At 39.0% G+C, this 13,809-nt stretch overlaps 1 protein-coding gene across 2 annotated transcripts in view; it reads right to left on the bottom strand.

Moving 5' to 3' along the window:
- SCIN (scinderin) overlaps window positions 1-10,224 on the bottom strand; it is an 87,605-nt gene extending 77,381 nt beyond the window's left edge. For both annotated transcript variants that reach the window (XR_003118554.1, XM_025379318.1), the window contains exons 1-2: window positions 8,600-10,224; window positions 1,053-1,207 (exon numbers count right to left, since the gene is read on the bottom strand). Coding sequence is in view for 1 of the 2 variants with exons in the window: in XM_025379318.1 (XP_025235103.1) it covers window positions 1,053-1,207; window positions 8,600-8,798 (354 nt within the window). In the remaining variant the exon portion in view is untranslated. The remainder of the gene's footprint in view (window positions 1-1,052; window positions 1,208-8,599) is intronic.
- Window positions 10,225-13,809: the final 3,585 nt, after the last annotated feature.

Raw genomic sequence — 13,809 nt, forward strand, 5'->3', positions numbered from 1 at the left:
AATAGTATCACAAAATATTCAACCAAGACTCTGAACAGGTTAAGGTGTAAATAAGCCTTGCCATCTTAGTAAGTGGAGTTATTATTACAGTCAGAATTGTAGTGACGCTCTAAGGTTTCAGGTCTTCACTAGGGTAGCATGCTGACAAGGCGGGGCAGCGGGATGTGCAGAACACTTGCTGGAGCGTGTTTGATTTCAGAAATCTGTGATGTTTGTCTGGGGAGGGTATTCCTCACACGTGAACAGAACACATGTGGAGCGGTGGGTGGCAGGAATGATGAAGGGAGGGCCAATCTGGAAAGATAACTGGGAGAATGACAAAAAAAGAACAAAACAAACAAACAAACAAAAGACAAAAAAAACCCTGTCCTATACTGAAGGCTGCCTTAAAGGGATAGAACCATTTAACTATTTGTTCTTGTTTTTCAGAAGTAAAGCCAATTGATCAGTGTTTCAGACCAGTGTGGGTAAATTGTGTATGTGAGTGTGTGTAGTTTACCTGCAGAATTTTCAGCTCAAAAGTTTCATCTGCATCCCTTCTAAGATCAAACCACACTATTTTGGAAATACATGTATAGTTCTTTACAGTAACTAAAATTATAATTATTATAAATACTCTATTAATATATTCCAGAACAACTGAGATTTTGAAGGCTTCGGTTACTTGCAGAAACTTCAGAGATTCTCTAGAATAGCAAAAATGAAAACTTTTAAGACCCAAATTACCAAAATTTAAATGTTGAAATAGCTACAAAATATTAAAAAGTTGTCTTGTGAAGACATAACTGAAAGCTCTTTTAAAAAATTAAGCTATCAAATTAAATTGTCACAATATTTCACGTATTGTATCACATATTTCACAAACATTTACTGAGCACCTACTGTGTATTCATCAGGTACTGGGGATATATCCATGAACAAAACAGATTAAAACAACAAAAACAAAAAACAAAAAACCGTGCCCTCAATGAACTGTCATTCTATGAAGACAGGAGGTATGGATGGACGAGAGGAGAAAGGGATTCATAATGGAAAGTGAGGGAGCTGCTTACCTTGTATTTCAGACCGTCTTTGAAATAGCTAACAAAGTCAGTAGACTCATATCCTTGAAGTTCTCTATTCTGCACTGGCTTGCCACCCAAATAGTCATCCATCTGAACAGTGAAGATGGCAGCAGCTGTGCTTTCATCCTGGGAACACTCCTTTCCTAAAACAGTGAACAACAGCACCTTAAATACCAAGCAATAAGAAGGATTAAGGCAGAATTTCTGATATGAAAGGAGTCAGAAATTTTCATTTCAATTATGTGTCAATACAACAGTCTTCTACAGAAAGATCTTTTAGCTAAAATAGTGTAACATATTATTTTGCTAATAATTAACAATTTTTTTGTCTATTTTTTTTTTTTTTTGAGAGAGGGCGTTGCTCTGTTGCCAAGCCTGGAGTGCAATGGCATAGTCATAGCTCACTGTAACCCCAAACTCTGGGGCTTAAGCGATGCTTCCGCCTCAGTCTCACAGGCAGCTTGGACTACAGGTGCATGCCACCATGCTTTGCTAATTCTCAAAAAAGTATTTTGTGCAGCCGGGTGCGGTGGCTCAAGCCTGTAATCCCAGGACTTTGGGAGGCTGAGACGGGCGGATCACAAGGTCAGGAAATCGAGACCATCCTGGCTAACCCGGTGAAACCCCGTCTCTACTAAAACATACAAAAAACTAACCGGGCGAGGTGGCGGGCGCCTGTAGTCCCAGCTACTCTGGAGCCTGAGGCAGCAGAAAGGCGTTAATCCGGGAGGTGGAGCTTGCAGTGAGCCGAGATCCGGCCACTGCACTCCAGCCTGGGCGACAGAGCGAGACTCCGTCTCAAAAAAAAAAAAGGGGTTTTGTAGGGAAAAGGTCTCTGTATGTTGCCCAGGCTGGTCTCAAACTCCTGGCCTCAAGCAGTCCTCTGGCTTTGGCCTCCTAAATTTTGAGGGATTACAGATGTGAGCCACCGTGCCCGGCCTGTTTTTGTTTCTGCTTTTTCCAATTCCTTCAAAAATTTTAAAAAGAAACACTGCTGTGTGAAGTTGCCCGGGAAGATAAAACAACCTATTCCAATGAGATTTAAGTAAACATTAATTTGGTAAAGTCAATAAGATCAGGCTATGAAAACATTTGACAACTGGTTTAGCCTTTATTAGGATAAATCTTTGGTTTTATGATATGTCAATATGTGAATTAATGTTTGTGAGAAATATGAACATCATGAGCCATAATTAAATAAGTGGTTTTTACAATGGGAAAATGAATATAATTTAATTTTACTCCTATTTTTTTGGTCTTTTTCCCTACTTCACTATCTGATTGGTTTTGTTTGAATGAAATAATGATCTCTGAAGGAAAGGAAGAGCAAAGGAAGCAGCATGCTAACATTTATTAAGTGTTAATGTACTTGGTATTGTTCCGGGTATTTTACATACAACATACATTTAATGTTCACAATTGTAATACAGATCACATCCAGGTAACTTCACTAAGGTCAAAACAATTAGTAAGAACGCGTGTCTGTAGTGTACATAAAGGTCACAGTACGGACAGTCAGGAGGGGTACTCACATTTTATGGAAAACACTTCAAACTCTTTACTACATCCAAGCTGTAATAAAAATCTTAAATGACTCTAGAAATAATAATGGCCAACATTATACATTTATACTACCCCTATGGGCCAGACACTGTGCCAGTGTTTTACATGGATGATCTCATTTAATCTTCAAACAACCTAATAAAGCAGAACCTATTTTCTACTAGATTGGAACAGAGAAAATGGAGGCTTAGAGAGGCTGGGTAACTTTTCTGAGGTCAGAAAGCAACTTTTGGGAGAAAAGGACCAGATGTAGGTTTGTGTGACTCTGAAGCACAGGTTCTTAAAAGCTACAGTACACTTGTGGGTAATTTTTTGTACTCAGGCTCTCATTAACGGTACAATTTTATAGTGAGTGACAAGGTATGTTAATTTCTTCCATGGACAACTGATGCATAAAAGCTTAGAAGCTGTAATAATTTAATAGTTCACATGAACAACCCTAATTGAGAGTATTCACCAAAGTTGAAGAAGGGAAATCAGTCAGCTGTATTAAAGAAAGAATCAGATTTCTTACAATTCCCCCTCTTACTCTCAAAGGAGACCCATATACCAAGTATCTTCTGAGGGGGGAAAACAACAACAACAACAAAAAACAACTCAGTAGCTAGAAGACTACTTGACATGACAACAATTTTGTGAACTTGCTGTGGTCAAAGTTAATTATTTAACACATCAGCAATTTTGCGATCTGAAAGGACTCTGGTGTCATTCTTCTGCCAATTTGGGATCCAAACCCTAACTGAGAATACCGTAAAGACGTAGATGTAGATTTTTATGATGCTTTAAGAGATAACTTGGAATCAAGATTAACATCAAAGGTGCTAAAGATGATGTATTTGACATAAACACCCTTACCTGACTACAAGTTGAAACCTGAATCTCTTTAGGTAGATGTAAATGGACAGGCATGAAGTTAATGAATGAACTGAAAGTAAGTTAATTAAATTACGCTATCATTTGCTGATGCTTATGTAATGTGGTTGGCCAGGGGATATCTGTATGAATAAAACAGGCTGCCTGAAAGAGGTTGACGGTCTTGATGAAGCCAATGTCAGCCTTGGGATGCAAAAATTAGAATCAAATTCAGTTGTAGCATGATGGAATTCCAGAAAGTGTTTAGAAACTTATGAACTTTGTGTATAAAGTCTGGTTAAGAATCAATTTAGTTTTCCCCTATGAATCTGCTTATGATTTCCATTTGTTGTTTCCCTACACTGATTTTACCAGTGTCTTTTATGTTCTGTTATACTATGTTGTGCCATGCTATTTTATATTATGTTAGACTTGTGTACATCCTGCAAATTACTGTATTTTGTGGTTGTAACGATTTTATAGATAAAAAGAGGGGTTTAAAACTAGGTTAATCCAACAGCCATCCATGATAAAATAAAATAAGCCAAATTAGGAATAGAGAGGAACACCTTCAAATGATAATTAGAGTCAACAAAAAATGTAGCACTAACAATGCGGAACAGTAAAAGACTGAATGTTTTCCCCATAAAATCTGGAAAATGGGTGTGGACTCTCACCACTCTTATTCAACATAGTACAGGAAGTTCTAACCACTGCAATAAAATAAGAAAAAGAAAAAAAGGCATACAAATTGAATATGAAGAAATAAAAAGGTCTCTATTTAGAGACAACAATATTGTTTACATAGTAAACTCTAAGAGAGATACCAAAAAAAAAAAAAAAAAAAAAAAAACTCTCCTAGAAATAAAAAGTACATTGAGCAAATTAGCAGGATACAAGATTCACCAGTAACACAAAAAATCAGTCACATTTCTATATAGAAACAATGAACATGCGGAAACTGAAATTAAAGGCGCAATGCTATTTACAATCACTCCAAAGAAACTGCAATACTCAGGCATATAGTTTAAAAAATGTATAGGAACTGTACACTGAGAATTACAAAATGGCATGCAAAATATCAATGAAGACCTAAGTAAATGTAAACATTTAGTGTTCATGGATTTTAAGACTCCACATAATAACGATGTCAATCCTTCACAAATTGATCTATAGGCCTAATGTTATTCTTATCAAAATCACAGTAAGGTTTATTATAGACATATACAAGCTTATTCCAAAATTTATATAGTGTGGCACAGGCCCTAGAATAGCTAAAATCATCTTGACAAACAAGCATAAAGTGGGAGGAATCGGTCTACTTGATACTAAGGTTTACTATATAGCTAATGTGATTAAAACAGATTGGTACTGTTGAAGGATAGACACAGATCAATAGACCCAATATCCCTCAGTAGTGAAACTTTGTAAAATTACAGTATGGCTTAGTATATTAATGTATAGTACAGTACAGCACTGAATACCACAACCAGGATATTGGCATTGATATAATCCACCTATTTTTTCCATATTTTTTCAGTTTTACTTGTATTCATGTGTGTGTATGTGCATTTAGTTCTATAAAGTTTTATCACATGAGCAAATTCACACATCTGCTATCGCAATCAAGACGCTGTATAGTCCCACCAAAAACATCCTTCATGTTGCCCTTTTATAATACACTCTTCTCCTGCCCACATCATCCCCTCTTCACCCTATCAATACATAACTAACGGCAATGCCAAATCTAAAATTTTGTCATTTCAAAAATGTTATATAAATGAGATCATACAGTATAAAGCCTCTTAAGATTTTTCGCTCAGCATGATTCCCTGGAACTTCATCCAAGTTTTTGTATGTATCAACAGTTTGTTCCTTTTTATTGCTGAGTAGTATTAGTTGGTACAGATGTACAACTTGTTCAACCAGTCACCTGTTGAAAAGCATCTGGGCTGATTCTAGTGTTTGTTTATTCAAATAAAACTGCTGTGGAAATTCAGGTACAGGTTTTCATGTGAACACAAAACTTCATTTTTCTGGGATAAATACCAACGAATGCAATTGCTGGGTCATATGGTAGTAATATATTTGGTTTTGTAACAAACTACTAAACTCTTTTCCAGAGTGCTGTACCATTGCACGTACCCACCCCCATGCTCCAGCAATGTAAATGATCCAGTTTCTCAGCATCCTAGCCAGTCCTTCATATAAGTTCTTTGTATCGTATATTGTAATCCAATCCTTTGGATTCTCAGGGCACAAGGCCTGATACAGCCCACTTATAACATAAATGCATACTGCTTTAAAATATATTTGGGTAAAGTTTAAAACTGGCAAACAGAAAGAATGAGGATAAGTGTTTGTAGCTTAGGTTAGGGATGTGACAGGGAGCAGTTTTACTCTCTAGACCTACCTATTCATTTGGTGCTATAAGGAACTAGAAACAGAAGGTGGATGGATGCATTTAAACTGTTAGGTACAAAGCTGAAATGTTTTTAAAGAAGGGCTAATGCAATAACATTTAAGTTCTTTGCAATAAATTTTTACTTTCATTACATTTAAGCATATGATGTTAATACATTTAAGCACGTAATATTAATACAATAAAATAATCTGAGATATGCCGAGTGTTATGGAAACATGGAAGGAGAGACCAGGAAAGACGACTCTCCCTCTCTTCTCTCTCGTTTTAGGTCCAACTTCTTTCTGTTTCCCCTTTCTGCCTCCCATTTGGCCTGTTTCTTCATTTCTGTGCTACGCACCTTTTTCATCTCAGTTTAACTTTAGTTTCTCTTTCTTCCAGCTGATTCTCTTTAACCAAATGTTCTTTTCTCCTGGATGTTCAGCTCTGTCTCCTGGGACTTTCTCTCAGTCTGTCTCTCTGATGAATCCTCATGGATTCATCCTAATTTAGGTCTTAGACTACACTATTCTGGATGAAATTCTGTTTTCTTAGGGAACTGAAGTAGGAAGAACTGTTGGGCAATCCCATCTGAAGGTCCTGTTGACTATTTTACTTGAAGCTTTTTTCCTCTCCGTGATTCTCTCTTGACACAAAAACACTTCCAAGTACTCTCACTCTTTTTTTTTTTCTGTAAAGGCTTCTCTTTCCCTATAACCACAGACACTTTGTGCTTTCACAGTAACTATCACATTCTACCTGTGTTATATCACTTTTTGTCTTTTTGCACCTTTGAGGTGATGAACTTTCAGAGAAGGTTCATTAATTATTCATATCTACAAGTGCCTTGTACAGTACTGGCCGTATTGAATAATTACTGAATGAATTCGCTTGTTATTAACATGTTATTGACTTCAGTTTTAGCACATCTTTAAGAATATAAATGTTTCTGCCCAAAGCATTTTTTATTATATTTTTGAAATTTATGAGCACCAAGTGGATAATTAAGCAGATAATTAACTGAATAAGGTGAATCTATAAACCCTACAAAACTTAGTAGTTAAGTCAACTTGGATAAAAATGTATAGAATTAAAGAACTGTGTTCAAATCTCCCTTGCGGTCGTCTGACAAAGTCAAACTTAACTGCTGTCTACAGTAAGATATGGAATGATTTCACATTTTAATTTATTCAAATGGCAAATGTGGCATTTCAAACACTTTCATTCATATTAGATTTATGTTCTGCATAGAAAGTCCTCTGTAAGGACATCATTATTCTATCTGGCATCATTCATTCTTGAACATGGGTTATATATTAAAGTTTCAGTGTTTTCTGGCACAAAATACAAATAGATGACAGTGTATTACAGCATTATAATAGGAATAACAGCAATGCAGCAAGAAATCAAAATGTGTTTAGAACTCAGGCTGAGCCTTCTCTGCCTCCTCAAACTAACACAAATTTTTGACTCCAAATGTTATAATTAGAAGTCTTGTCTTCATCTACATATTTTTCATTTCTCATTTCTCAAATGCCTGTTCCAGGTGTTTGCCAGTGTTTAGACAGTCACTATTCCATGTTTTCTACTATTTCATTTCTTAAAATCTTCAAGTGTTAGAAATTACAATGTTGGCTTTCAGGGACTTAAAAATGTGTATGCGTGTGTGTGGTTTTGTGTGTTTTCCTCCTAAGCTCAGGGATAAAACTAAACAAACACGAGTACTGGGCAGGCTAGCTAGTTTTAAAAGAAGGCAAAAAGGCTCAGAGAATAGGCATGTTGTTAGACAGGGTGTGCCCACTGGCACAAGACCTCCTGGGGAGAGGGTGGACATTCAGGATGTTTATGAGTAAAAGTAGAAGGTGGAAAAAGAACACACAAGGCCCAGTGTCCTGACAGCCTGGCACGAATGCAGCACAAAATAATTACTACTGCTGAAGGAACCGTTTCTGTTCCATCTTGTGTCCTTGCTAAAATAAATAATAAATAATAACAATAAAGCAGTCTATCTACATAAATATGTGAAATACCCATAAAGAGCTATTTATTTATATATAAAATATCTGTATATTTTTCTCCCTTCCATCTGAGGGCGTCAGCTTCCTAATGAAGCGGAGTTTTTGTCTACCAGACTCGCAAGCAGCGTGGTGCGGGTAGAATCCTATTTTAAAGAGGCCCAGAACAATAATCCCCGCAATCATAGAGAAAATAAGCCAGTGCCCGAAAGCAACAAACAAAAATAATGTGTGAAGGAAAAGAAAAAGACTTCTCCCTAGCGGCGACAGATGCACCCAAACTTTATGACTTCCTCTCCATCCCGACAAGGAAAGCAGGACTGAGCTTGTGGGAAGGTAAGTAGGGCTTGGCTAGAGACGGCGCGCGCGGAGGCAGAGCCCCTGGACAAGAGTGGCGTTTGGAGACTTGAAGGTGAAAGGGGAAGAAGCCAGAGTCACCAGCTCCAAAGTCCCGGAACTACACCTGGCAAAGGTCAAAGCCTGTGGGGTAAGTCAATTGCGGACAACGCCAGAGCCTCGCGTTTGCAGCAGGCAAGTTGACTTCGGCCGGGAGAAAGTGGCCGGCCGCAAAGGGCCGCCCGACAGGTCTCCAGTCTAGCTCAGTTTGCGGTCCCCTTTGCTCCCACGTCTGCAAATCTCGGACCCCTACGTCCTCCCCTCGCCCGCCTTGGCGCGTCGGGGTCCCGCCGCCCGCGGTCCCTTACCGAGCCAGAAGTGCAGGCGGTAGGTGAAGCCTCGGCTAGTCTTGGCCGTATGCAGCACCAGGTAGGCATCCCCGACGTAGAAGTCTCCGTGAGCGCTCTGGGGCACGGGCACCAGCTCCAGCTTCTCAATCCTCCAGACCTGCAGTCCCGCCTGCTTGCCCGCCCGGGCGAACTCCTCGTGGTATAGCTCCTGTGCCATGGCTCCTGCACGCGATGCTCCGGGGGGCGCGGGATCTCGCTGACCTTGTAGCTGGACTAAACCCAGAGCAGCAAGAGGAACCTTATTCGCCGCCACTTTATAGGGTTTGCCATCCGGGGAGGCGGTGCCCTGAAACGGGAGGGGCTAAGTGCCCGGGCGCGAGTTGATGGAGGAGGCGATCGCTTCCCACGGGGAGCGCAGCGCTGGCTTCCAAGCTCCCACGCCCTGCCCCAGGCCAGGAGCAGAATCGGCGTCCCAGAAGTGTTGAGATTCAGAGGGAGTTTATAGTAACTCGTGCCAATGCCTCCTCCAAGGAAAGACATTTTCTTTAGCAATAGACGGAGAACATTAACGATTAAAACTGCCTGGCACTCCCTCGTGCATACTCATCATCACCGTCCTGCATATTTCCTCTTCTCTCGCTAATTCTGTTATTTCTGGATCTCAGTTGTTCTTGGCAGGAGGGGTGAGGTGAGGAAAGAGCGTGCCAGCCCTACAGAGTTGAGTCAGCGTTTACCCGGGTGGAGCAATACCTGTTCTTTCTGGCCCTCTAGAATACTTCTTTCCTAGAACAAATCTTCCTCTGCTAATAGCAACACCTGCCGTTAGGCAGCAGAGGAGTGTGCCACATTAGCACGTTGGAATAATTTTAATGCATCCTTCTTTTAAAAATTGGCTTTTTGAGTAACAAACATCCTAATGATCAATTCTGTCATTTCATTGGGCAATCTCTCCATTCCTGATGACCAAAGTTTCTGTCTTGATCTTCCAGTTTGAAAATACCATGAAAAACAGCGTGTCCGTTTTCTTGGACAGGAAGAAAACCTGGAAGAATGACAGTCTTACCCCAGGTGACAGAGCTCTGTAAATCTCAAGGAGTTCAGGAGCTGTGGTTGAGTTCTCTTACCACCTGCTTCCTTTGGCCAAGAAAGATGAAAACAACAACAACAACAACAAAAACCCAGCAGCCGCCCTCCTGAGATGTTCTCTGCAGGGCTGTTTGTGGCTGTAATTTTATGCTTGGCCAGCCTTCTGGGTTACCTGTTACCTAGTTTCAAGGTGAAAATTTTCTCATTGTTTTACCTACAGGTTTTGCTTTTGCAGAATGGCTAAAACACTATGGAATTTTTAGTGTTCCATATGGAAGATTTACTCTTGATTTGGCATTCATTTAACAAGCTGGTATAGTAAAGGATTTTATTACTGAAAAAGGCAAATCACTCAGTATGTATAGAGTAAGAAAGCTGAATTTCATGCACGTAAAATTGTTTTCATTCAATTTCTAAAATTACATGAATCCCTGGAACGTCAATAATAATGCAAAATTAGATTTTTTCCTTAATTAAATTATGTTTTTCATAGGTTATTACATGACCATGGTAAAACAATTAAAAGTACAAAATGTGTGCAATAAAAAATTATCTCCATTTCACCCTGCCACCCAGTTGCTTTCCCCAAAGGCAATTACGTTACCAGTTTCTTATGTATTTTTCAAGACACTCAAATTTTGTCAACAAGAATATAGATAATGTAGTTATTTTAAATTTTTAACAGAAAATGTAACATATAACCTTTCCGAATTCCCCCACCGTGTGTGTGTTTGTGTGTGTGTCTGTGTCTGTGTATCAACACACAGTACTCATAGAGCTACCAGTTTTTACTGACCACATGGTATTCTACCTTATAAACATACTAATTTATTTTGTCTATCTTAGTTCATAGTGTAGGGGCCAAGGGAAAACTTCCTGTCTGCCCTCTGAAGCTTCACTGAAAAACCAAGTCACAAAAGGCAGATTAACAGGACAAATGGCATACAAATTTATCAACAGACATGGGGGAGAATCACAGAGTGATTGCCCAATATCCCAATGAGGTACAGATGGTTGTACATCCTTACTAGAGGAAAGGCAGATGGGTGATGTATGGGTGATTTGGGGAGTTAGAAAATGATTTTTAGGGGAATTCAATGGGTTTGAAGAACATACAATGGCCTGAGACAAAGTCTGTTAAGCCTGCAGAGCAGACAGTGGTTTGTGACAAAAGTCAGTCCATGTGTGTTGACAGACTTCAGTTTTTCTTTCTGCAATATGAGTTCAGTTTGTGGAAAGTCGGGGAAGCGACCAGAGGTAACTGTTTTCTTCTTTGGCAAGTCGAGACTTTAGGCAGATAAGGGAACTTCAGAGAACACCTTCATCCTGTGCTTTGGGAAAGAGAGGATTGGTGAAGGAAGGTCAAAGAAAATTTGAGGCTTCTTCATTTCAGCATGTCAAAATGTCACATTTTGTGGTATTGGTTTCTGAGCCCCAACATTAGGCATTTAAATTTTGTGTATATTTTGCCAATACAGTGTTACAAATAGCATATTGAACATACTTTATTATACACTTGCAGTATTATAATTGAGTTAAACCCCTGGAAATATAATTAGTTGGGATTAAATAGTTTTTATGATAGTGATGATAATTAAGAAACCAATTACTACCACTAACTGATGTTTGACAATAATTGGCTATAGTACACATTATCTTGATTCAATTCCTGCTTCCATCCTTAGTCCTGAGGCTTTCAGGAAGTTACTTAACTACACACAGCCAGTCTCACGTTCCTCATCTCTAAAATGGGGAAGTAATATTTGCCTTATAAGATTATTTGGTTTAAATGAGTTGACACAAATAAGGTATTTGTGTCTGTTACACAGAAAACGCTCAATAATTAGGAACTATTATTATGTGGTGGTAAGTTTTCTTTTGCTCCTTTAGATCTATTCTCTGTCCTGCACCCTTCCATCTTCCCTTGAGGCTGATCTGCAAGAGCTAAATCAAGTGGGCTCTGATGTCCTCTAGCTGAGGCTTGGTTGGAGATCAGAGGGAGAAGAGAGTGAGGTCGGAGTATTCATTTGCTTGGCTTCTTCTGCAAAAAGTCACTGTTCTTTTAAAGGCAAATAACTCTGCCTTTTTCTCTCCGGTTGGGTTATAGCAACTCTCCCTTCACATGTTTTATTCCTTTTGTTTTTCTCTGCCTCTGTACTTTTGTATATAGCTTACTAAAAATCTCCTGGAATTTTCCTATTTTGCATGCATCCTCTGTTGTAAGTTGAGATCCTAATGGATAAATTTTATTATCTATATTCTTTTTTTTTCTCCTGACCAAAACAGTGAGAGGTGGATATGAAGCCTCATTTTACTGATGAGGAAACTGAAACTTTGGAGTTTGCCGTAAGTCAGTCACCCAGCTGATGAGTAGCCAAAGGGAATTCAAGCTCTCTCTCTCTCTCATTCAAAGCACTTGCTCTTTCCAAAAACGTATTCTTTCAATATGAATTATTTGGCCAGGTGTTTTTCCCTGAAGCATACTTTATGGTTTTATTTTCCTCAAGGTTGTACCTAGAGAAGCTTCTGATCTAGTGTGTCCTATGCAGCACTAAGAAACTTAGTTTTAACTTTGAGCTGTTAGATCTCGGTTTCCTTATCTGTAGACTGAAATCATGTATTCTCTTCCTCCTGAGGAAAAAAAAAATATAAGAACTGGTGCTCTAGACTTAAGATAATTTAAAAACCAGAAGTATCTCAAGTTCAGTTTCAATTTCAGTGATCATTCCTTTCTTGGAGAAATAAAAAGAAGCTTTGGCATAGATGAAAGTGAAATTCCCTCTAGGTTAGGCCAGAGCCAGTGTGAGGCAAGTAAGACACATGCCTAGGATGCAGAAGTTAAAAAGGCACAAAAAACAACAAAACAAAGTAGCATTCAAGATAAATACTATTTTATGGTGATATTTTAAAGCTCAAAATTAATGCAAAATATCATGATATAACATTTCAAATAGAGACAGGATTGTATATAGTGCTGTACAGGCTGAGACAAAGGAAAAGTACTGATCCTTCCATAACTTAAAACTTTGGGCTGGGCACAGTGGCTCGCGCCTATAATCCCAGCACTTTGGGAGGCCAAGGCGGGCGAATCACAAGGTCAGGAGATCCAGATCATCCTGGCTAACACGGTGAAACCCCATCTGTACTAAAAATAAAAAAAAAATTAGCCAGGCATGGTGGCGGGCGTCTGTAGTCCCAGCTACTCCGGAAGCTGAGGCAGGAGAATGGCGTGAACCCGGGAGGTGGAGCTTGCAGTGAGCCGAGATGGCGCCACTGCACTCCAGCCTGGGCCACAGAGCGAGACTCCGTCTCAAAAAAAAAAAAAACAACCCGGAAAACCAAAAAACACTTTGATAGTTAGTTAATAGTTTAGACATTAATTTTTGTATTTTAAAAAGTGTTGCATTGAAATACTATTTTATATACTAAAATACTTGATTTCTTTTTTCTTTATTTTTCGTCCTATTAATTTTGTGCATGAGGCAAGTGCCTCACTCCCCTGACCCTAGTCCTCTTCTGGCTAAGTGAGCTCCAGATCTAAACTTCCAACTCCCTGATAGATAGAGATACCTGATAGGTCCTGCTGAGGTCAAGTTCAACATATGCACAACAATCTTATAGTTTTATCCAAACATACTTCTATTTTTTTCTAATTTCACTAACAGCATCATTTAATTTTGACCTAACATTCTCTCTTTATCTCCATATTCAATCATCAATCCAATCCATCCCTGGTAGCCCACTCTCTTGCTCCTCCTCTGATCTTCAGTAGAGACACGCAGTGAAAGTTAAGCAGCCTAACTTACAATATGGCTTTGACCTAGGTTGAATCCTTGTTCTCCCCCATTTCAGCTCACTGAGCTGGGGCAAGTTACTAAACATTAGGTGTCTCAGCTTTCTCATCTGTGGAATGGGGATACTGATAGAAATTTCCTTGTAGAATTATCATGAGGATTAAATGGATAAATAGATATAAACCTGGAAAAGTACCTGGTACATAGTAAGTGGCAGTAAACTCCACTGAGACTAACAAGTGATTTATTCATTTATCCAAATTCAGTCTTCAACGAATAATGTTTCCAGAGCCCAGATAAGGACTGCCCGTTTTCTACACAAAAAATGGTCTCCAAAACCAAGTGCCA

The sequence above is a fragment of the Theropithecus gelada genome, chromosome 3 (assembly GCF_003255815.1).
Source record: "Theropithecus gelada isolate Dixy chromosome 3, Tgel_1.0, whole genome shotgun sequence".
NCBI classification, from domain to species: domain Eukaryota; kingdom Metazoa; phylum Chordata; class Mammalia; order Primates; family Cercopithecidae; genus Theropithecus; species Theropithecus gelada.